The sequence below is a fragment of the Periplaneta americana genome, chromosome 1 (assembly GCF_040183065.1).
Source record: "Periplaneta americana isolate PAMFEO1 chromosome 1, P.americana_PAMFEO1_priV1, whole genome shotgun sequence".
Classification (NCBI taxonomy): domain Eukaryota; kingdom Metazoa; phylum Arthropoda; class Insecta; order Blattodea; family Blattidae; genus Periplaneta; species Periplaneta americana.
Window position 1 is genome coordinate 109,530,067 of NC_091117.1, and position 26,938 is coordinate 109,557,004.

At 34.7% G+C, this 26,938-nt stretch overlaps 1 protein-coding gene across 4 annotated transcripts in view; it reads right to left on the reverse strand.

Annotated features, from left to right (window-relative positions):
• Positions 1 to 209: 209 nt before the first annotated feature.
• The window catches only part of LOC138699679 (uncharacterized), a 153,031-nt gene continuing 126,302 nt past the window's right edge, over positions 210 to 26,938 (reverse strand). For all 4 annotated transcript variants that reach the window (XM_069825757.1, XM_069825739.1, XM_069825766.1 and 1 more), the window contains 2 exons: positions 25,372 to 26,631; positions 210 to 17,346 (listed from right to left, as the gene is read on the reverse strand). In XM_069825757.1, the coding sequence (XP_069681858.1) occupies positions 26,083 to 26,631 (549 nt within the window). In that variant the 3' untranslated portion in view covers positions 210 to 17,346; positions 25,372 to 26,082. The remainder of the gene's footprint in view (positions 17,347 to 25,371; positions 26,632 to 26,938) is intronic.

The following is a 26,938-nucleotide window of genomic DNA, read 5'->3' on the forward strand; positions in this document are numbered from 1 at the left end:
ATATATATATATATATATATATATATGACAAGTATACTAAATCTGTTACCTGTTCAATAATTTTGTTATTTATCAGTATTTTGACTTTTGAACTTTTTTTTTCCAGTTAATAACATTAACTTAGTTTTCTCTTCTGAAATGTTTATGTTCTAGTAGATTTATATTCAAGTATTGTTAATTAGTTCAAGAACAAAATGAAGATACATTTGATTGAAAACTTATTTTATTAAATACATTCTACAAGTTATGTACCGGTATACAGTTTGATACTCGACGAACTACACAGAATTTTCCACACAAATCCTTCATAAGAAAAAAACCACTACTTGTTCAATTTACATTACTGAAAAATTGGTTGAAAATCATTTATGTAACTTAATAAAATCAACAACATCCATTATCAATACAAAAACATTTTCTGTTAATACAGACAATCATCAGCACTAAGCTAAAACACGTAATTGCCATCTTTAAACAGTCTGATTAATAAAACTTACAAAAGCAAGAGGTTTCTCTCTTAGAAATTAGTCTTGAAACAAAGTTGATTAGTTTGGAATCATGCTAAGGAAGGTTATAGTAATTCTACCAGCCACAGAAACCACGATAAAAAAAAAGTATTTCAGTTGCTGAAATTTTGGCTTTTCGTAAGTGTAAGTAGCTACAAAAAAAGTGTGTGAAATCCCTTAACATTCTCTATATTATTGTTCATGCATTGAATTCAAATATTAACATATTTTCTTTGGTTGTAATTGAAAATATAATCTGATTTCAGCAGCTTTTATTATTTTTGCAATAGACAATGTTTGTATTCATTCAAGTATCATTGTATTACATTGGCCATATTTATTGCATAATATGATTAAACTCGCAGGACTATAATAATGCACCTGAAAATAAAATTCCCAGTCTGTTTGCTCAAAAATGTTTTGTAAGCTACTATTTATCATAAAAAATAAAATCACGAAGTACAAAAGTAAATTCAGATGTAAGTTTAAGTAGTAAGTAAAAGAAATATAAACACTGAGGTGTCCAAGACTAGAGTCACATATGAAATACAAGAATAAATTCAAATGTAAGTAAGTAAAAGAAAATTACCATGAAGAGTCCAAGACTAGAGTCGCTTACATAGAAATGGTAATTGCAGTAGTTCTCATGGCTCTTGAAATTTCAGACATGGTCACTTATTCAACTGTAGCCTGTCAGGATGAATAACGTAGACAATAATAAGCAATATCTTACATACTGTACATCAAGAACATCCACTGAATGAACAGCAGAAAGAGCTAGCCGAAAGAATTGATATTATTATTCGAGTAATTATGTTGACAAGTAAAGATCTATAGCTAGTGTGAATTCGCAATGAAAGTGAAGGAACAAGGACTGTACCTGCATTATGTAAGATAAACATAATTTCATAATTTGATATAATATTTTAAGCACAATAAAAGTGAATATTTCGAGTGAGATGCCTCAGCCATAACGCACTGAACTCGCATTCCAGAGGTCCCAGATTCGACCCCTGGTGCTGACCAATCTTGTCGAGGTTTTCCCCGTGGTTTTTCTCGACTGAATATAACTAATTTTCAGTTAAATATGACCTAGGAGTTAAAGTGACTATAAATAAATACAGATAAAAAAGTGAACATACAGTATTCTCTGCAGAAATGAATTCACTGAAATACTGCAGCAAACACACGCACGCAGCACACAAACATACACACATTATTTAAAGCTTTCAAGTAACAGTAGGCCTACCCCATTTTGTAAAAAAAAAATGTATTTCTAATTTACCTTAAACCTTAGGAATGTTTGTGCATTTGAAGTCAGTATTATGACAGAAGTAGAAAGTTGTATATAAATACAGTATAAAAACTGTACTATGTGTATTTACTCAGTACTATACATTAATACTTCGTACCTATTGGTATTACGATTTACATGTATTAAATATGACCAGTAAAATAGAAATGGATCAGATGAAGGATTAATGAAACACAATTATTTATTCAAATAGCGTTGTAACAGAAATATTTACAAAAGAATATTTTGTTTCAAAATAGATTCGTAAATCTATAGATAAAGAAAAGAGTATCAGTAATGTATGTTAAGTTGTCAAGTGAATTATTGTTCTTGATAACGTTTTTTTCAAATTCCTTTCTATTCTCAAGATCACAGTTTTCCTATAAATATGCAAAACATAAGTGATCACTGCTGATGTGAAGTCCATCAAGTGATTATTCACAATACTCCAGAACTCCACCAATCAGAGTTTGAATTCTGCAATTTGCAATCTCCCATACATGCTCTGCAATTCAATTGACGTTTTCTGAAATACAATTGATACTATCTGAAATTGAATTGACTAATCTGAAATAAAAATGATACTATCTGAAATTAAATTGATAAATCTGAAATAAAATTGATGTTTTCTGAAATATAATTGATATTTTCTGAAATACAACTGGAAAAGGTGTAGTGATTTGGCATTTAATAGTGGCATTTTGTTAAAACAATCGCTCAACTATTTAGTGTCTATAAAATTGTACTAAACATAAGCTGTGACACTTAATCAACTTCTCTTTTTCTAGAACGACATAATGTAACATTAATCCGTGCCAAATAATACACATGTTTTTGCACACTAAAATTTTTGTCTGTAAAAGTTTTCAACTTGAAAATATTTATGTATTTAAAGATAAAGGTATCCCCATGCTTTCATGACCTTCGCACTATAATGAGATGATGTGGTTGGCAACACACTCTGATCGCCTTTTATCCTCAGGAAAGACCCAAATACTCATTCTGATAGGAGACTCAGTGAACCTCAGACCTGTTCTTGAAGTTTTGGGAACGAAAAAAAAAAAATCCATTACTTGGGATTGAACCCAGGACCTTCCAGTTGTAGCCAGTTGCTATACCAATTGAGCTACTTGGCCGCGTATTTTTAGTATGTAACGAACAATATTACAGTTTTGAATAAAAATATTTGTGAAAATCTGATTTATGTTTCATTCCTAGATGTTTCTTATATTATTTAAAATAGTGTTTGTGATCAGTGAATTTGAGAAATATGTCCCTAAGGAAGCATTTTTGAGCTGGCATCCACCTATACCTACTAGTTGTCCATGTTCTCAGGCGTAATCAGGTATCAAGAAGATTAGCAGAAGTGCAAGCAAATGCTTTTAGTGTATACTGACAGTCATGTCAAAGGTCTGAAAATGAGATGTAATTTTCAACAATTAATTTTTATTTGTGTGCGATGTTAGTGAAGAAAGATCCTCAAATAAATATGTTTGTACTTCCCAACAGCTGTACAGAAGTATGTGGTAGGCCTATCTGCAGTTTATAAAGCCTGGTATGACAAGATGATATGAGTTAGGGTTAATAATAATAATAATAATAATAATAATAATAATAATAATAATAATAATAATAATAATAATAATAATAATGTTTTATTTTCGCTGGCAGATTTAAGGCCATAAGGCCTTCTCTTCCACTCAACCAGCCTTAATCAATACAATACATAAATTTAAATTACAAATATTTACTCTATACTTAAAAGGTTCTCCAGCAATATTCTTCACTACACATTTATTTAAATTTAGATAAATCTATAAGGTAAAGTAGTAACTTAAGTTATGAGCTAATTTAATTCAATGAATTATAATTAATTTAATATTTGAAATAGCTAGTAAAATGATGAAAATTTAATTTAATATAACCTTACTAGGACTGTACTTCTACTAAAAATAAACAGATTCACTGCAACCCCAGGTCATTTTCACGACTATTGAGAATATTTAGGTAATAGTTTATGAAAGCAAAAATTTCTGCTGTTTGAGTGTAGCGAGAGGATGAGTTGTATGTTCCAATTTAATTTGAAAATACTTAAATTAATATACGTGTAGATCTAGGGGAAACAAATATTTTCAGATAAATTAAACACTATGTGTTCAAAAGTGTAGAATATTCTAATTTGATGTCTCATCAGTTTCAGCATGCAATGTAACAGAATTTCTAGGTATGTTAATTTATGGTTGTAGTACCAGCAGCAAGTGAAACTTGTATAAAATGTGTAAAGGAAAATTTGACAGCATAACCTTTGTTCCAAAGAGTTTAACGTAAATATGTCTTCTATTAAAATGTTTTTAGACATAGCGACCCTTCTATATAAACAGTGCAGTCATGATAATTCTTTTTTGGCCATACGTCCCACCCCATATTTTTCTCCCTTGAAATCAGTTTATGACACGAACTGACAAAGATATTACACGGATAATGCTGACCATTGAATTACAGTAAAATCCCTTGTAACCCAAATAACTGGCAATACCAAAACAACGGCACTTTTGACTGGGGGGGGGGGGAAATAAGTCTGCCACATTGCCACAGTTTGGGCTGTCAGTTTTGCCACATTAGAAAGTTCGCACGAACTTTCATTTTAAGTGAATATTCGAACCTAAAATTAGTGTATTATTTGTATTGTATGATGTGTTTTAATAAAGAAAATCCACACAGTTTTTATGTTTATTTAATTATGTTCGGGCATCAGTGTTGCAAGGAAGTTCGCAAGAACTTTCGTTTTCAGTGAATATTCAAACCTAAAATTAGTGTACTATTTGTGTTGTGTGATGTGTTTCAATAAAGAAAATTCACACAGTTTTTATGTTTATTTAGTTATGTTCGGGCAGTCAGTGTCGCCACATTAGGAAGTTCGCACTAACTTTCGTTTTCAGTGAATATTCGAACCTAAAATTTGTGTTATGTGACGTGTTTTAAAAATGAAAATCCACACATTTTTTATGTTTATTCAGTTATGAGCAAGTATTAGAGAAATAAGCTTTACGTGGCTGCAGTTTTAACATTTGGCACCATGAAATATGGTACAAACTTTTTTTGTCTATACCAGTATTTATTCACTTATACGGCAAAATCTCGTATCTGGAACTAGCCTAGTCACTTTAGTGGCGGATAAGAGGGATTCTACTGTATACATTTTTATGTCTGTTAATAAGTTATGTTACGGTATATACAGTTCTCCCCACATTAAATTCTGGGCTCAGTTACCAAATAGAATAGAGACCCCCTACCATGTTAGCTGTAACCAGAAATAGTTTTCACTCACCTAATAGCTCGCGTTTTTTCATCCATGGTTACACTTCTTCGTAGGTCTACTGCCAGGGGTGTATTTAGGCCTAGGCAGACTAGGCAGCTGCCTAGGGCGGCAGATTTGAGAGGGCAATTTTTAAGATACCGTATTACTGTTATTTTTTAAATCTTATTCATAACTCTTTAAAAGAACATGAACTTAAATGCACAATGAAAAGGATAATATGAATAACACTAGCAACAGTCAATTCAAATTTAATCGATGGTCTGCCAATGGAAAAAAGAACAGTTTTATAATAATAGTGTCATAATGCGATCATAGCATTTTTTTCAATGTTATGCCCTCTCACCGTGAGAGTCTCATGTGATAAACTTAAAGAACTTATTAGTATTATATTATACATCAGATCAGCAGACAAGTGCCTTAACCGACTGAGTCATAAGAGTAGCCAGCATCAACACTCAATAATGCCAATTCAATTCAAAGAAAATACCGCCAGCCATTGTAACATCCCGACACTTGGCAGTTCAGTTTAATTTGAAACAGTAGAGTGCAGTTTTTTTTTGTACCTAGGTGATTTATATTTTAATATTCATTATGAGTGACAGTCGGATAAAGCTAAGTGGTTCTCAATACCGGAAATACCTCTGATTGAGGTTCTGTCTGATATGTAAATGTATTATCAGGCAGTACATCGCACTTGACGATATGTGTTGGCGGAAGAACAATTGTTTGTATGCATCTTAAGTCTGATTATTGTAATATGTAGCTAGTCAGCGATGTATGCAATGGAGGGGGAAAGGAACTGGCTACCCTACCTCATTATCTCCTGGCCTAATTGTCTCATGAGTGATGCCTTGATGGTGTCACTTGTGAGTCCACACCTGTCTTTGGACAGTTGACTAAACAACAATACCAGAAACTTGCGAAAGACAAGGCAATAAAAAAAGAGGAAATTGTGAGAAAAAGTGCAAAAATAGATGTGCTATTTAAAAAACAAACACAGCCAGCTTGTTCTAGTTCGAGTCCAAATACATCAGAGTGTAAAAATGTGGCGAAAAGTACCGGTACCGAAAATAGTGGAGTGTGTGGTTTATCTGAGTCAGGCGTTTCCATTATTAGAAACAGTAATAATAACGTGGACTCAATTATTTCAGTTGATCCAAATAACGCATAGAGGGTGAAATAAGGGACGGAAATATTTTTCCCTGCCTAGAGGCGCCAAGTAGCTAGATTTGCCCCTGTCTACTGCTACTCACGTTTCATAGAAATTGAAAACTATGCATTTAATCATATTATGTAGAATATATACTACAACATTTTGCACTATTTACACTTTAAAGATAATAGCCCAAGAAACAATAATATACCTACTACCATACTTATGAGTAGCCTATAATTTACAGTGACCTATATGTTAGCTATAGGAAACTATAACTTAGGTCTTCTTTCTAACCTAAGTTTATTTTACTGGCTTTCATCGAAGGAAAATCATTTATTGCATTACATCTGAAGTTAGTTTATGTTCAATAGGTAAATGAGAAAGAGAGTTAAGGCGTTCTTGTCCTGTGGTAGATTTCTGCCAAGTTTTCAGTTGATTTCCCAGCTTACTAAAATCTCTTTCTGCTTCTGAACAGTTACTGGAAGTGTAAAGAATATACACAGAGCAATATAAACTTTCACAAGAATAACTTGGAATTTTTTAGAATAAATTTCGTTTAAAAGTATCAGTGGAGAAATTTCCTTGTCCTTCTGAAATACTGAATTGTGAATTTTTCGCAATGCAGTAATTTATCTTTTAAATGAAGTGAGGGATCATCAGGGTATTTTTCAACAAGAGCTTTTGATTTTTTTTCAATATCTGTTGTGGAAAGTGAAATATAATTAAACACTGGAGAAAATAAACTAAGAATTTCTTTGAGTGCTTCAAGGCGATTTTGTAGGTCATTTATCACTAAGTCTAAAATATTAAACATTATTTCTCTTTCAAAGATATCTTCTGCTGCAACTTCCTTGTCAGTGTTTTCTCATTTACTCTCATGATGAAACCTCTTCCTCTTTTACACTCTTTTTCCATCTTCAGGAAAACTTGGTTCTATGTTCATATTCTGAGCAACAATTTTATTGTGCTTCATTAAAGATGTGATGCCCATTATATCGTAAATTCTGCAGTTCTTTAATTAAGTCATTCATTAATTTTTTCTCACTATCAAGTGATATGACCCTAGATTATTACATTTCGTTCATTTATGGAAGACAGGACTTTGTGTCAAAATGCAGTCATAACTATGCACTCAAATAAAGAGAAATATCGTCTTAGAAAATTTACTTCACTCTGATCCTTTTCTGATAAATTTCAAAATACCAGGCAGATGGTGAACAATGGGCCGAACAGCTTCTACTCGAAAACTTCAGCGTTTTTCAGACTAGGGTATGACTGAAATACCCATCTCGTCTCTTAAAATGGCTTACTTTGCAGGACTGCTGCTGAAAAGCACATGTACCATAACCTCTGAACACAGCCAAAAATGTGACCACACGATGATTCATCTTGACAGTATTTACATAAGTAAGATTAAGGGAATGTGCACTGTATGGAAAATACATGCAAGACTGTTTTTTCTAGTATTCTCGATTTTACACTCTATTTTCCCAACTCTTAGCTACTGCAGTCAGCTATAGGAATTTTATAACGTTCTAAGTCTGAAAGCAGTTCAGAAGCAATACCATCATCAGTTTTCTCATTGCAGTTCAGGAATTCAATAAACCTCTCCTTAATTTTGAATTGTCTAGTTTCCTTGTTCTGTAACAAATATCTAAAAAATATTTGGCTGTTCATGCGAAACATCAGGTGTAGCATCAGCAATAGTACTATAGTAAATTGTTGCTTCTCGTTCTTCGAGAATATATTTTAACACTTTGTCACCACACAAGCAAATAAATTCACTTTGACTCATCCATGACAAATAGTGGACTTTTCCTTTCATCCCTATTTCTTCAAGTTGACAGTTTTGTACTTGAGTTAAATGTTCTTGTATTACTGAATCATAATGGAAAGAAATTCTACAATACCTAGAAAGTTTCCATTGTTAATGGCACCAATAAAATTAATCAAGAATTATTCTTGAGCTGTCTTCTTGAAAGGGCAAACCTTTGGATGCAAGAAATAATGTTACATCAAGCAGTCTTTTCAAGAAAGCTTTGCATTTTTCACCTTCACTGAGAAAATGTTTCTGTAAGGCACTATCTATTCCATGATCCATCAATGAATACTGCAATTCTGTCTAAAGTAACAAGCGGTAATTTAGTATGCAACTTCTTCCATGGCACTTCTGTTGGAGCAAATCCTAGCATTTTAGCCAAATTGCTTTGGTTTTTACATAGTTGGATTCGTAAAAGTTTCACTGAATAAGAGACATGGAAGACAATGCAACATTTGTTGTGATGTGCTATAAATTAACCAATCGCAAGGAATTTTTTCTCTGCTGTTTGAAGATTTAGAGTGAATGACTTATCATTTAAATCATTTGGCATTGTTTTAATTCATTTTAAAATATTTTCTAACGAAGAGCGGTTATTTTCCTGAACTATTTGCTGAAGAACTTTTTCACTTATTTCTTGAGGCCACAAAACAGAATCTTTGAAATTAAATTCTGGTAATCTCTCTCTCTCTCTCTCTTTCCTTACGTTTTCTTTAGTTTCCCTCTTTGTGGTAATAGGGCAAGTTTCAGAACAATTAGGGGAGCAGGTACACCATTGGCCTGCAAAAATTTAGTGAAATTCATTTTTTTATATCTCAGCTACTATAAAAGCTAAATGAACAAAACCTTTCATGCTTAATATATATTTCGCTTTATAAAACACTATCCAGAATATTAAAATAGCTAATAATTACCTGTAAAAGTATTATCAAATTAGCATAATTTTTTATAACCATAAAGCATTTACATAATAAAATCTACAATTAATTAAATATCTACATGATCCTTTTACAGAAATATTCTAAAGACCTACATCAAGAACATAGATAGCCTAGAATCTTTTCTTCAGGAAATATCTTTTTCTTAATAAAAAATTTTAGAAAATACAATATTTAAGAAAAGAAGGAACAACTGGATAATATCCACACAGACCAATATCGATAGTTGACGCTACTCGCTGGCCATTAGTCACCGGGCCGTACCGAGCCATATCAAACAAAAGACAATCGAAATGGTGGTAGTCAAATTCGCGACTATATTCTTAAATAATTCACTCCATTAGTCAAGTTCAAGGTTTTATGTCGTACAATGGCGGTTTTTTGAATGCATTAAAAGAAAATGCAGATGTAGTAAGATCTTAAACTAGGTTATCACAAGGAAATGAACAGGAAGAAAGGTGTGTTTCACGGAATATTATTAAAATGACGGAAAGTAAATTTCCGGTCAATGTTCGCCAAAGTGTAAAGTACGTAATTATAACCGCGTTGCTGTTTTATTTCTGGCCTAGAGAAAAAAACCTAGCCTTTTACGAAAAAAAAAAAAAAAAATTAGGGACCATGAAATTATTCACCACTTTCATTATAGGCCAATCATTGTTTATCAATATTATGAATCAAAAACTGTCATATTATATAATTTTAACTACTTCATGGACGAATGAAATCAAATTTTGTTAAAATTAAAAAGTTTCGTCAAATACATGCAAATGATAACATTTATATTACATAATATGTAAATGAACTTCATGTTAAAATCTCCTGTCACTTCCCTATCCCTAAACTAACCTAACCAAAGCTAAGCTAAGCTAACCTAACCTAACAAAGCTAACCTAACTTCACCTAACCAAAGCTACCCTAAGCTAACCTAACCAAAGCTAAGCTAACCTAACCAAAGCTAACCTAAGCTAACCTAACCTAACCTAACCTAACCTACTCCCATTCCTTGATCTCATATCAATTGTCACGTGCAGCTCGCGACAGGATCATATTACCTGTCTGCGCATGCGCGGACTTGATTACTAAAAACCTGAACTAACCAAACCTAACCTTCGTATATGCAAGGTCTGTAATCGGAGTAAGAAGGGATCTCAATCATTTAATCTGCAATGTACACGCGAAAATAAATTCAAGTAAGGATCACGCTCCACTGCATGAGAGGTCCACGCATGCGCTACAGCAAAACTGTTTCTGTCCCGAGCCTCTCATCTAAGCCAGTCATAATTTACTCGCAATATTTACGCAAATACACATTGTCGCTAACAGTGGTGCTATCTCTCAATAATGTTCAGAACGAAGGAGGTAGACAGAGAGAAAAAAAATAAATATAGCAAAACTATTTTGTCTCGAGACTCTCATCTAAGCCATGTAATAAGTCACGTAATCTACTTGCAATATATTTGCGCAAATACACCTTGTAGCTAACACTGGTACTATCTCTCAGTAATGTTCAGAACGAAGGAGGCACAGAGAGAGAGAGAGAGAGAGAGAGAGAGAAAACAAATTTCTCCCGCCAACTACGCCACACACCAACGTCATATTCTTATGTTGGTGACATTGTGTATTTAGTTAAATTTGGTGGTAAACGTAATGGCACGGTTCAAAGCGACCGTGGTAATTCTCCAGTGTAGCGGAAAAGAAATGTTCTTGAAGGAATAAGTAAAAGATCCTAGACTGTGTTGTTCATGTAGGTCTATAAAACATTGAAGTACAAGAATCAAGCAGATATTTAATTAGTTGTATATTTTATTATGTAAATAATTTACGGTTGTAAAAAACATGCAAATTTGATATTAGTTTCATAGGTAATTATTAGCTATTTTAATATTCTGAATAGTGTTTTATAAAGTGTAATGTTTGTACATTAAGCATGGAAAGTTTTGTTCATTTACCTTTTATAGTAGCCGACACATAAAAAAATTAATTCCACTAAATTTTTGCAGGCCAATGGTGTACCTCCCCCCTTAATTTTCTTAGCTTCATGAATACAACTGGAAGCAGAAAGTGACGAAATAATATCGTGACCTTCATGTTCTGAAAAAAATTTGAAAAACTTCGTTATTTTCCGACTATTTATTGCATCTTTTTTCTCTCTTTCTGTTTTCAGTTTCTTCTTTTGACTGCCTGATTTATGTTTATAACTATTTGACATAGTGAAATTAAAACAACAACAATATTTGGCAAAGATGACCACTAGACAACAAGAATATTAAAATTTCAGTACTAGTGTAATAAATGATGCTAATACAGCAATAAAAAATAAACACATTCACTTTGCACTTATAAGAGTCACTGTCACTGATCTATAATACTGTACACATTCAATCTCAGATTAGAGACAGAGACAGAAGTCTGAAATACGCAATAATTAGTATCCTATTTTCTGAATGGAACCATTGTTGCGTCAATAATTTTTCCTGAAAAGACGAAAATGACACCTAAATGAAGTTTTGAGATGCATAAGCTATTTGTATAATTTTGTAAATTATTTGTATAATGTTAAATTAACCTTATTCACTAAATTTTCCCTTACAATAAATATTTGAAAATTTTAAATTTTAAAACGACATAAGGAGAAGGATGATTACACTGAGAGTTATAATGGAGACGAAAACTATAATGTGATCCTCGAGGAAACCATTTTTGCATGGTACCATTGATATCCATTGTTGCCTGTTGAAGCTGAGTTAGTTTATAACACTGCACACTCTACTCAAATATTGTACTGCGGAATAACTGTATGCAAATAGTTCATGCAAAAAAGTGTATATTTGATCATAAGATATTTTTTTTTTCTGGGGAGGGGGGCTATGGCCAGGTCCCGGTACCAAAGACCCAACTAACTCCCCTTCCCGTATGTGGGGACTCTCTTTATATGGTATTATGTGTTTTGTATGTATCATTTTTATATTAATATGTGTATTTTATGGAGAGTGGTTGGATTTTAATCGTAGGTGAGAGGGACGCAGCATGTATGATCAAAAGATCTGTGCACTGGATTTAAGAGCAAATTCTGTTAGAGTAATACATTTGTATGTAATAATTGCTGAATAAATCAACATCTATCCATCTATCTCTCTATATTTTACTCCCCTGTATCTCTAACTTTCCGACTGTCATTTAATGAATGTTTTTATGTTAAACAAGAAATAAAGAAATTGTTTTGCTTTACTTAATAAAATAAGGTTGATTTAAAGAAGATGCCATAAAACTGTCACATTAGAGGCACACTTATCTTGATGAATTCCAGTGGCAAAGCTACTTGGAAGCAATTGAGGCAATGCCTACAAAAAAAATTCTCACGATTAAAAATTATAAATAATACTGCAATAAATTTGCTGCTGTAATTGTGATTGAGAAAATTAGCTGTCTGTACTGGGTTCTTTGCTCAATGATGCTACATGGTGGCACATGTCAATGACAAATGTGATCGAGGATCTGTGGGAGAGGCAAATGTCCCCTTGCCTCTTAGTGGCTTTACAGGGGTAACTGGAGGGGAGGAAGGAAAATAGCATGAGGTTCTTTGGTGGCAACCCCCTCCACAGTGTTCTCTGTCATGTTGTACTGTCTGTCACTGACAGAATAATATAAATGAGCACAGACAGAGAAGCAATTCATTTAAAAAGGCGACAGAGGATTTTTAAAGCCCATTGATTGTATGGTTACGTCTTTATTTCCTTTGTTTGACATGGATGTATCTTATGCTTCATTTGTTTTTGACGATATGTTTCGTTTTTGATAGGGACTATTCCTACCTATACTTTTGTTTGTTCAATACATGACATTACTGTTGCTTAGTCTGATTCTCTGTTATCATATCACTGATTTGAACTTAGGGATATGATATTCTGCTCTTTAATCCCTCTATCGTTTTTTATTCTTGCATGTAAGATTACATAAAACTTGGCATATGACAGCATGCCTGCATTTTGGCATGTGCAGCATCTAATGAAAACTTTTTTAACTTTCTGCTGCATATAAAATGTAACATTTTTCCTGATTGTAACTATCGTATTTACCTGCATAATGGACGCACCCCAAATTTTTGCGTTAAAATTGCAGTGATGCTGAACCGACAGTGAATGAGGTAAGCTAGTATTAATAATAACAAAGTGTCTTGTCTTATTGTCGCTGTATTCATTTTTACAAGCTATCATCTGTTTATATACCTGTTGCTAACTATCGATCAGCATTTGAGCTAGCGTGTTTTTTTTTTCCACTAAATTTTTTTCCTTGTATAAAGAATGCACCCTAATTTTTTTGTTATGAAAATCGAAAGAAAAAAAAAGTGCGTCTATTACGTGGGTAAATACAGTACAATAAAGACGTGGTCATTTCACAAAATTGAGAAATTAATGTTATTCCTTATCTCTAGTTGAAAGCACTGATATCAAACGTACAGCACAACTGGTTTCGTTTATGAAGGATTAATACAAATTTTAATATATTCATTAATTAATAGTTTTCTGCCTAAGGGCAATTTCTTCATTAAAAACCCGGCATTTTTCAATCTTCCCTCTTTTCCGCCTTCCTTTTAATATAAATACATATGAAGCAGTAAGTTCCAAAATTTGGTAAGTGCAACAATTAAAAAAATTGAGATACCAGTATATATTTCAGTCAATTCAGGTGTTACCCCTGTATCATATTTCTTCAAGTGTTTATGCCAAATCTGATTGTTTAGGAGTTTTTTTTATTTAAAATATGGATTTTGTCCCATAACTTTATAAGACATTCAGTCATTTTGTCTTAAAATTTCATATATGAAAAATGGTCATTTTGAATCAAAACTTCATACATTCTTATTTATCTAGATGATCCAAATGCTCGGTCTATTCTAAAACTTCGTACATTCATACTCCATACCACTGCCAACACAGAAACTGTACAATATCAGCATGGGATTTTAAAGGAAACAACACCTTATTTGGTATTTTGTTCTGTAATTTTAAGATAAATTTATATTTTTTCTTGACGTCTGAATTGATAACACTGCTTCCTAGCGGTAAAACTCCAAGACGTTGATTCACTATGTACTGAAAGAACACTTCTGTGATGAATGGCGTGAAAATGTAACTCTCAGGTACTACAAGTATATTATTGTTGGTGAAATTGACATTATTGAAGAAAATGTTGTGGAAAGTGATCTTGATGAATATGGACTTGAGGGTGTGATATGGTAAGAGAACTTTTAACTACACACATTTTCTTTAACACTGATATAAAATATTAAAGAAGGTTAGCTCTTCATTATTACTAATTGTAATAAACATAAATGTAAGAGTAAAAACATTATTTCAGGTTTTGATTAAATAATAAAACTATCATTTTGTTTCAGTCATTAATTATGACTGACTCAATTTTCTGTTATTTTTTGTGTTGCAACAAAATTTCATATTTGCAAACAATTTCTTATCAAAACTTGACACATTCTGTCTTTTGCAATCAAAAATTGATGCATGCATATTTCACTTTGTTATTATGTTAAAATGAGGAAATCATGAAATTCTTTTTCTGAACTTCCTCTTATTAACAAAGTTTTTCATTTTGGTGGTAAACAAATTTAAGATTTTTTTTTTCTTTCCCGAAAAATGATGTCAAGTGTACTTACGAAGTTTTGGAACTCACAATCTCATGTAAATCTTGTGTCTTTAGAAAATTACTACTTAGGTAAAGACATGTTTAAGGCTATGTTGGATGAGGTAATTAAATCCAACCTAAAGTGAGACAAATAATTAGTGTTGCCAATGACACCTCCATCAATGGGGAAAGATAAACAGTAATTCCTAGAAAGAAGAGATATTTATATTTTGGAGGATCTTTCATAAATAACATATGTGTCAAGGGCGAGTTACAATTTTCCAGGTGACTGCTTATCATTAAGCGAAGAGCAGCTGTTGGAAATGCTGGAAACTAAAGTGAAGCTAGTGAGAGAATAGATTTGGAATAAACAGTCATTTTGTGGTATTTCCTGTTTCAGAATTTCAAATAAACTGCTGTTATGTTTCATATAAAATTCTGATAATTCGTATGCAGATAAAAGTAATGAATATCAGCAAAGTTGTTCAGTACCCAGATAAATAAACAGACAAAGAACAATTAAAGACAATAGCACAAGTTCTCTTCATTATCAAACTTCTTTTTATAATTCATGTAACAATAAAGTTAACAATTTAAAACTGAGGTACAGAATTGTAAATATAGATACGTAAATTACTACATATAAATCACACGTTTATATACTGGAAATAAAGAAATTTGGATTCTAGTTTGCTGCAAGTTACGTCATATGTGAGACATCGTGGCTAATGAGAAAGACAGGCTGCGGCACGATTCGGAGTCACGTAGTTATCATAGTCTAGTCATGGCCATCTTGACAATCGCCTAATATAAATACATGTTCAAAGTTCTAAAAAAACAAAGGAATAGCTGTATTAAACCCATGTTAAATGTGCATTTATATATAAATTTGTTCAATGTTGGCCATGTTATGACTGAGAATGTGACGTTGCGCTGTAGCCTGTCGTGAGACATACATGTTTCGCTCCATAGATAATATAAATTAAGACAAGTCCATGCACGCTTATCAGCAAGATAAACTATAAAAGCAGCAGTAATTTTAATCTTAAATGATTGGTCTTCACAACACTACCACATTAGTTGACTGTAAATTTGTATCACAACTTTGGGGTAATTATAATCATATGAGTACTCTGATTATTTCCGTTAAAAATTTCATGCCAGCCATTTATGTAGGTTCAATGGTATATCACTACTTTAGAATAAAATAGTGAAAGTATTTATTTTTGTTTCTTTGCAGATTCAATCTCTGAAACACCTTCATATACCATCACTGTAATGCAACACTGAACATTTATCCCACCTGCATTATCTACAAGTTACTAAAAATACAAAATATGGATCATAATGACTACCCATCTGTATGATATTTGTATGTTATTATTTTGTCCTACTTTACAAGGGGATTAGATGAAAAATTACTTTATCGTGATACCTTGTAAAGTTGTAACATAAGTAGGTACACAGTTTTCAGAAATGCAAATAATACTTTTGATTGATACTGTACACGTGTTATAAAAATCGCCAATTTTCTGAAGTAAAAAATAAAACTTAAAAACTTCGTTGAAACGTTAAAAGTGTTATAATTTTAAAGAGGTTATGTACCGTACCTTAAGACAGATGGGTCCTGTTTCGACACCTGTGTGGTATCATCTTTAGTGTCTTTTGAACTCCTGCTGCTCCAGCTGATCTTGATTTCCTACGTTTGCTTTCGTCAGTTGTAGGGGTGGGGGTATGTTGCTCTTATGGTGAGGGGTGGTTGTCAGGAATGGGACCCGTCTGTCATAAGGTACATAACCTCTTTAAAATTATAAAACTTTTAATGTTTCAACTAAGAAAGTTTTAAGTTTTAAACAAGTGTTAACGTGAACAAGAAACAATAAAAAATAGACAGTAAAGTATAACTGAAAAGTACAGGGGAAAAACAATCAAAGTCACAATTCTCATAAGGGTGATGTCATCACCTAATTCAATATATTACTGCAAACTTTTGGTGTTTTTCTTATCAAAACTGGTAAAGGAGAATCATTACCACAGATGCAGCCATCCTTTCCTACATTTCCATTAGAAACAGCAGTAAACTTTGTAGTAATATATTGAATTAGAAGATGGCTTCACCCTAAAAAGAATCGTGACTTTCATTGTTTTTCCCTATACTCTTCAATTCATCTATTATTGCAGTAATTCTTAAAAAATATAAAAAAAACAGAACCTTAAGACACTTAAGATTTCATTGCGCATTCCTGAAATCTTAGAAAATGGGAAAACAAATAATGTTATTTTGATCCTCCTGTTTTTAAATACACTTTAGTCAACATATTAAAATTCTGCAAAATTCAGGATAATATAGAGAGGTAGCAATATTGTATGACAATAATTATTAAATGGCAACTCTTAATAAGTACATTCATTAACAGAAACCTCTAATATAAGCTGCAAATGATCATAAATATTATATGTAAAATACTCATTACTATTCATGGTAAGTTATATCAAGTTAACAGACCATCTTTATGTTTGTATAGCTAACAGCTCCTATTTGTGTACACACTGGAACATTAATTGATTAAATTATTCATCTGGCACATTCAATGCTGCTTCACTGTTGACACATACTGCTCAGACACTTAAGTGACGTAACTGCTCTTTTCGATATTTCACATATTAGTTATTCATTCTGCAACAAAACAAAACAGTGCATATTAACATTACTCTACTTTCACGTTAAAATTAATAAACATTCCATGGTTAATGAAATTAAGGAAAGATATTTTAAATTTTACATATCATCTTATTCTATATCAATGACTAAGAAGTGATACCTCTCATCTACAAAAATGATCATTTTCTTAACTACATTATTATTTAAATTAACTACATTGTTTTTATGTACCGGTATACAAAATTGGACAGTTAACTAATATTTTGTCTTTGAGTAGAAGATCTTGCAAAGCAGAAATATAATATACAGTATATATATATATATATATATATATATATATATATATATACAGGGTGATTTCGTTCTAAGTGTACAAACTGCAGGAGATGAGGATAAGGAACAAAAATTGTATAATGAACATACATCCGGAAATGCATAGGTTCTGTGCTGTAAGCATTTATTTATTCTTTCCTTCAACAATACTACAGTGCAATGCACGACGCAGAGTCATGAGGCCACAGTTAGAAGAGATGTTCGAAATGACTCCCACGGGCCTCAAGGGATGCGTGTACGCGCCGTAACAGAGACTGCCACACACGTTCAAATATTCCAGGCTGCATCCGGATGGCGTCACAGGCAGCGCGAATGTATTGTTCCATTGTCTGCATGTCCGGATGGGTTCAACATATACGATTGCTTTGAGATGCCCCCACAGGTATAAACCTAACGAGTTGAGGTCAGGTGACCGAGGAGGCCATGGAGTTGGACCTCCTCGTCTGATCCATCGACCGGAAAAGATGTTGTTGAGATGCCTACACACGATAATGAGGAAATGGGCTGGAGCACCATCACGTAACAGTCACATAACCATTCGTACTGCACAAGGAACGTCTTCCAGCAGGGGAGGGAGGGTCACCCACATGAAATTGAGATATGCCTCGCCTGTGAGGCGTCCTGAAAGGACGACTGGTCCAACGAGATTGTCGCCAATAATCCCCGTCCACACACTGAGACTGAACCGGTGCTGAAGGTTCACTTCCATCATAGCACGGGGATTCTGCATATCCCATACATAATTGTTGTAGAGGTTGATGATGCCACCCCTCGTAAATGTGGCCTCATCTGTGAATAGGCTGGATGAAGGAAGTTCCGATTAAGGGTGACCTGTCCAAGTAACCAGTGACAAAACCATTCCAGCAGAGGAAAGTCCCTCAGTAACAAGTCCTGCACACGTTGCACATGATAAGAGTAGGAACAGTTCTCATGGAGAATGTTCCACACGGTCATCTGGCTTACCCCAGATTGGTGAGCCACCTGCCTGGTGCTGATACGGCGATCTTGTTTCACAGCATTTATCACATCTTCCTCCAAGGCTGGGGTACGTATCTGGCGCTCCCATCCTTCATGGTGACCCAGTCCCGTAAATGAGCCTATCTCACCCAAACAACGAAAAATTCTTGCAAACATTGTATGTTGTGGGTGATGTCGATGGGGGTACTTTTTCCAGTACAGCCGTGCAGCCGCCCGCCCATTCCCATGTGCTTGTCCGTATGTAAATACTATGTCAGTCTGTTTGCGATTGGTGTATCTGACCATCGTAACTTAGCACTGCACTACCTACACAAACACGTCCACGTTAGGTTTAGTCGGCACTACCACTGAAGCGGATGTCTACGTAATGTTACTGATACAAATGCTCGCTACTGTCATGGGGAACTACCGCTCTCTAGTGAGGAATGCATGCATTCTCCGACTTACGTTCATTATACAATTTTTGTTCCTTATCCTTTCAGAAATCATCTCCTCCTGCAGTTTGTACACTTTGAACGAAATCACCCTGTATATATATGAATAAGAGCCCACTGCAAGAATGATGGATGTCATTTGGATTACATTTTTCAGGAGAAGCAATTGAAAGTTTGAAATGCTTAGTGCTCAGAGCTTAACTGTGATTTTCCGATCATTACTGGACAATGACTATCAGTGTTAATGCCATATAACTCTCTATGTACATTCTATATGTCTTAAGCTATGCATTGACAGTCTTGGTTCTTTTTCGACAAAAAAGTGACATCCATCATTCTTGCAGTGGACTCTTCATATATATATATATATATATATATATATATATATATAATAAGTTTGTCTATTTTGAGAAAAAATTAGTATTTATAACAATTTTTTTTAGTCACCTGCAAATTTATAATTGAAAAATGAGTTCTATTCAGTCAATACTTAACATAAACACAATAAAACATGTTATAATAACATTTACACAGATTTTAAAAACAAACGTTTTCGCCAATTTTGATTGGCATCTTCAGGTCGTGTAGGTCGAATGGAACATGTTATAAAAAGTGAACACTTCGTATATGACGTTAAAAACCAAAGTTACAACTGTAATATCACTTAAAAACAGAGAATAGAATATAGCAAAAAGCCTCCACGATGTGTGTAGAATCACTGTGTTGAAAGAGGCGTGTGTGAACCAAGGAAACAGCAAAACTCTTCTGTCATTGGAGCTACAGTTTTCAAGATAGATTTGAAGATGCTACGAACAGGTCGGTCGTGTGGCCGTTATGGAGAGCAGGAAAAATCCTGTAAATTGTAAGGATAGAATGAAAGAATATTTAGAAGCATTGAAGTATTATTTAAATCTTCTAAAACAATACTTACAAAAAATGCTTCTAAATATTCTTTCATTCTATCCTTACAATTTACAGGATTTTCCCTGCTCTCCATAACGGCCACACGACCAGCCTATGTTAGGGAAAAAATCTGTTTTGCAGAAATGAGAGATTGAGAGAAAAAAAATTCGTTATATCGGTACTAATCTAAAAATTAAGCCACATAAAGAATCTGTGAAATCTCATTTTCAAACTTCCTCTCAAATACAAAGGAAACTGATACAATACCATCTAGTTAATGGAGTGGCATCATTTCGTTTAGGGCTGCATAAAGAAATTACAATTGTGTAGAACTCAGTGTAATTGAACATTGTGATCTATGTTTTCATATAATTTCAGGAAGCTCAAAATTGCTTGGTATTAGAGTAAAACATTTCAGGTGACAGACAACACAGAGTGGAAGTAATACTTTGCAATCTATAAGAATTATAGGCTTACTCTTTTTTTAAAGCAAGACATCCATCCATAACAGTTTCAACATTTTGTCAATGAAGAACAAAATACTGTGTGCTAGCAGGAACACCAGGAACACATTCAGTGTGTGTATCCACTATACATCAAAATGCTCGTCTTCTATTAGCCAGTATAGAACTAAAAGAGAGCTATAAAGAGCTTATTAATATGCGATATAAATGTGTAGACTACGATTGAGTGACAAGTGTCCTAATACAACAGTGTTGAAGCAGTTTCTATTCAGTACATTTGAAGAATGTAATCCCGATGAGGTTATTGAGGTTCTGGATGATATCAGGTAGTAATCTCACTTGACGATATGTGTCAGAGGAAGAACTATTGTTTGTATACATCTTAAGTCTGATTAGTATAATATGTAACTAGTCAGCGATATATGCAATGGAAGGAGGAAGAAATTGGCCACCTTACCCTATTATCTCCTGGCTTAGCTGCCTACGAGTGATGCCTTTTGGTATCACTTATGAGGTTCAAACATGTCTTCAGACAGTTAACTAAACAAACAAACCCTGATGATTTAGTTGAATTTAGTCAGTGAGTATCAACAGATTGGACAGATTTAGTAACCCAAAGTTTGAACATTTCAGAATTCATTGACTTTCTAATTAATAAAAATGAAAAGGTTATACAACATGCATATATTTTAAAATCACAATCTAAATATTTGCAGAAGAGAAAAGTTGAATTAGATGATAAAAGTGCTCTTATCCTTATGAACTTTAGTGAAAATTTATTCTTCATTGTTCTATATACATTTTTAACACTTATGTAATCACTCATTAACTTTACAAGTTCTTTACTGTGTTAACTTTTTAAGAAATTAACTGGCTGATTAGTTTCGAAGTGTTATCCTTCATTGACTACGCTTTGGACAATGAAGGATAACACTCGAAACTAGTCAGCCAGGTAATTTTCTAAAAAGTTAACACAGAAAAGAACTTGTAAAGTTAATCAGTGAAAATTATTCATTTGTGATTCAAGATGTAGTTTGGGGTTACCACCAGTGGCGAAGCTCTTAACAGGCTTTTAAGGGTTAACCTACCCAAAAAATTTGAGTTAATATTCCTAGTAACAGTAGACCTATAAGTTCGTAATTACGATACATATATATATATACGAGGCGCATCCAGAAAGTAAGTTTCCCTAATTAAAAAAAAAAAGAACACACACTTTCAGGAAAACATTTATTGGCAACAGGTACAGCAATGTTTCAGCTATATTTCAACATAGCCACCATCAGAATTGAGACACTTCTCGTATCGTGGGATCAACTTTTGTATCCCTCTGTCGTAGAACTCTGCCGCCTGTGAATGGAACCAGCATGTGACAGACGTCTTCAGCTCTTCGTCGTTGCGAAAACGCTCACCGGAGGACAGGAATTTCTTGAGGTGCAAGAAAACGTGAAAATCGCTGGGAGCAAGATCAGGACTGTAGAGTGGGTGATCAAACAACTCCCAGCCAAATACCTTCAAAACAGCTGCTGTGCGCCGAGCTGTATGTGGACGAGCATTGTCATGGAGGAGCACAACACCTGCAGTAAGCATTCCACGCCTCTTGTTTTGAATGGCACGTCGCAATTTTCGCAGTGTTTCACAGTAACGGTCAGCGTTCACTGTTTCACCTCTTGGAAGGAAGTCAATGAGCAGAATGCCCTTCCTGTCCCAGAACACCGTGCACATCACTTTCCGTACCAAGAGCGTCTGTTTGAATTTCGTCCTGACCGGAGATCCACTATGCCGCCAATGCATTGACTGCTGCTTGGTTTCCGGGGTGAAGTGCGAAATCCAAGTCTCGTCACTCGTGACGATCCTGTCGAGGAACTCGTCGCCGTCATTGTGATACCATTGCAGAAATGTCAGTGCTGCTGCTAAACGTTGCATTTTGTGTTCGAGTGTCAGATTATTCGGCACCCACCTGGCACACACTTTTTGAGCAGCAGGTGCTTAGTGACAATCTCATGCAACAAGGATCGCGATATCTGCGGAAAATGGCTGCTCAGCTCCGTAATCGTGAAGTGACGGTTCTCCATGATGCACTGCAGTACCAGCTCAACACGATCATCATTGATGAGGGAGGTCGCCCACTGCGCTCTTCATCATGGACACTTTGACGACCTTCGGAAAACTGCCTACATCAGCGACGCACCATCTGCTTACTCATGATGTTCGGCCCATAGACCTGACAGAGCTGCCGATGAATTTTAATTTGCGCAATGCTTTGTGCATTAAAGAACTTTATCACCGACCGAACCTCGCAGGTGGCGGGAAAAGGAATAAGAGCTTTCATTTCGGACCACTGCTGCCACGCTACTGGCACCAGGCGGGACCTGTCCGGCTGGCATATGATTGATACGTCATAGATCTGTTACACATGCGCAATTGACACAGCTAATTACGTTTACTTTCAAGCGGAAAAAATCGGGAAACTTACTTTCTGGATGCGCCTCGTGTGTGTGTGTATATATATATATATATATATATATATATATATATATATAACACTTGGTTGCACTCCAATTCTTCCATATATTAAGCTCACAGTTGGCAGTCATTCCAATACAGAGAGAGCAGTGACAGCAGCGAGGTTTAAAGCTAAAGCCTCTAAAGGCATGGCTACGACCTTGATTAGCAAGCTTGAGGTGGGACTGGGGAAGGGGTATGGATTCACTATATCTCCGTATGGAACGAGTGAGGCTAGCCTTCGTCACAATATTACATGGCGCTATATTTGTGTTCTCTGAAAGTGCTGCATTGTTAAGTTTAGTTCAATCAAAAGTGTATGCATATGTGTGTGTTTTAAATATTAATTTTATGTAAAATGGCTCATATCGAGAGAACATTGAGGTCATTATTTGTGATATTAAAAAAGAAACTGTTTTGAAGTTAGACATATGAAACAAAATGTTCTTACAAAGATAGATCGACATCACATTTACATATTAAAATAGCGGATGGAGGAAGACATAGAAATTTTCAATTTTCATGGTACAAGAAATATCTTTGACTATCAGGGTGCTCCGAGACAAATAAATTATATTGTTTTACCTGTATTCTGTTTGGGGTTGAAAATGAGGGGTTGTCATCTTGTAGGGTCTATGTCACAAAAAGTTTGATAGAAAAGCCGATAAACATCTGCCCTATAAAAAGATACAAGGTAAGCAGATTTGTTCATTCTACACTGTATTTACACCTTAGCTTCGCCACAGGAATAATGATTACTGTGAGCCCTGATGCATGTTTGTTGTTTAGTCAACTGCCCGAAGACAGGTCTGAACCTCACATGTGATACCAACAAGACACCAATTATGAGGCAACTATGCCAGGAGATAATGAGGCAGGGTTAGTTAGTGGGGTTTAAAAAGGGCGTGTCAGTTACTATTGCTATTTACGCCCTTATGGGGTAGAGTGACCAGTTCCTTTCCCTCTCCATTGCATACATCGCCGATTAGCTATATATTACAATAATCAGACTTCAGATGCTTACAAAGAATTGAGGACCGTTTTTGCAAAACTTGCTAACTGAAAAAACTAAATTTTACAGGAGAGACAAAACACTGCAGTAAGCAAAATTTTTCTGTAACTCTCACATAGCAGAAAGCAAGTTTTGGAAAAACGATAACACTTTGACACACTATAATGAAGAGAAATAATCAAATTTTACTAAGACGCCTTTAACATCATGTAGAGGCCTGCCTTATGTTAACGAATCCATCAAAATCCCAATTTTGCAAATTTTGCAGTTAGCAAGTTTTAAAAAACCGGTCCTCAGAGAGAGAGAGAGAGAGAGAGAGAGAGAGAAAGAGGGGGGGAGAGAGGGAGATGGAGATTGAGGGAGGGAGGGAGAGGGAGGGGAGGGAGAGGGAGAGAGAGAGGGGGGAAGAGAGAGAGAGAGATATGTGTGTGTGTGCATATGAAAATACTAAAAATCAAATAACTATAATTTACATAAGTAACAATTTCGAAATCTTCAACAATCAACAAACATTTCAACACAAGAATCATGTTTTAATGTGTAGCTGTTCAATTTCTTCAGCAATTTTTGTTTAAAAGTTGTGTTTGTGATAGGTCATATGTTAGTTTTATAATTTCATAGGGCAATAAGAAAGAAATAGGTAAAATAAATATTTTGGTCATGTTCATAGTTCAGGTAAGCAAACATGATCATTGAATTTGAAGATGATCTGAGATGGTGGGTGACATTTTGAAATAATTGACATGAAATGACCATCATAGAAAATTATGGCAAGCTTTTAAAACAAATTGTAAAGATCCTCATAGAAAATGATGGCAAGGTTTTAAAACAAATTATAAATATTATTACCATGCACACTACTTGGTCCTGTTGTGATCTGACTAGATCTGTGGTATAGACTAATGTGCACAACTGAATTAATTATAAAAGCCAAATAACAGTAAAACCATCTTAAAACACCCTTTAATTGTTCTTTAATTCATAAAAAAAAATTGAACTGGTTACTTCAGGTTCTCAAATAGAAATGGATGAATCTCCAATGAGCTCTCTGTGATTCTGACAGGACAGAGTTACAAGAGAGATTTAAATATATATCCATAATATATGTGCGTGTGTCTGTGTGTGCATGCGCACGAGCGTGCGTGTGCATGTGTGAGAAGGGGAAGGGATGGAAAAAAAGTCATGTGGTAGGGAGAAAGTGGGGAAGAGAAAAGTATAGAGAGACAGAGACAGGTCTCTCTCAAGCAGAAGCAGAGAAGTTCATTTCGTCGAATGAATGGATGATTTGGAAGAAAATCTGTAGCATGTTTACAGTTCTGTGAAGCCATTTTCCTGTCCAGTGACTATAACAATTACAATATTACATTAGGCTGCACAATATTAAGAGAAAACAAAATAAACACATACATACCTGAAAGCTACGGGCAGTAATCGGTGCTTGACTGTGTCCACATCTTGATAAAATTATTAAACAGTTTATCATAATCACTGAGCTACAGTGCTTAAAATATTCAACATATGTAGCTACAGCAAATAAATTTTATCATACACTTTGTTTTTGTCTTAAAACACGAACATTTCTTTGCACAACGAACCAACCAATAACATAATGGTACCGGTACATGTTTATGCATTCATTCTTTGCATCTTGCAGCGATTTTCGTGTCTTCGTAAAGGTCATACCATTTGCAACACAACACTGTTTTTAAATTTTAAGTTTCGTGTGATGAAACAGAACCATTTAAATTAATATAATATTACACCGTCAGTTCTGTACAGACTGTTATGAATTATCTATACATGTACCAGTACTTTTAAAAATACATATAGGTACGTCTTGAAAAAAGTAGTGAAAATGGCTGACTTTGTATGCAAGATAATAAAATGTCACATTCCGTTTGTAAAGTTCCAGCTGTTTGAAATACACCTACTAATTAAACATCCATTGAACATTTTCACTTGCATTTTTTATCACTTTCAGGAAGTGTCTGATATCTCCATGATGAAATTTAATGACACGACACACAAGGTTAGTTATATTGTCGGTGGGTTTGCATGGCACAATCTGTGTGGCATATTCTCAGAGTTTTAGTGGCTGTACAAGTAAAACTTTTAAATTCTCTTATAAGTCTGTTGCTGTTTTGTCCTCCAAGCCAGGAACCAGAGCCCTGAGTGACAGGTACCTCATCCTGTCTGCAACGTCCACATTCGTCACATGCTGAAAGCAGCACGGCTGTGATATGTGCGACTTCTCTGGAAGAGGCTGTGGCTTTGGAGCACGTCGTGGTTTCCTTCCCCGTCTGCCTGGTACAGACAGACTGATGTTCTCGGGACACGCCGTGAGTCTCTCTACATGATTCCACATTTCGTCAGCTGCAACTGGGGAGTCGAAGCTCAGTCCAACAAGAACACTGTGATCTGATGATAAGTGCATTGTGTGGAAAGCTTGGCCGGCAACACGGTACGAACTGAGGTTGTCAATCGTGTCTTGCCAGAGTGTGAAGCAGGTTCCTCGCTCTGCAAGGACAATCTGAATGCGACGTTTGTTCCGGGAACGTGTTTCGCCACTGTCTAGCACGAGTACTGGGATGCCCATGTGACTCAATTCCCATTGTCCCTCGGAGGAAGTTGTGCCCAAGTACAGGTTGGCAAGTGAACCACACACGAACACCTGCAACAGTATAAATTGATTAGTTCAGTATAATTATAAAGCAGTTACAAAACATATTCTGTGTGATTCACGAAGATTGTGTCATACTCTAGGATCTGATTTCTGACATCACTGTGAAGGAAAAAGTTCATATAAATATATGTCCGATTTTGAATAGTTTTGGATAAAATCATGGTTCTTCCTTCCGGAACACATATCCTTATGAACGTCTCTCTCTCTCTCTCTCTCTCTCTCTCTCTCTCTGTCTGTCTCTCTGAACGTCTAGAGCTGTGTGTTCAGTACATCTGACATCAGCGACACAAAGTCT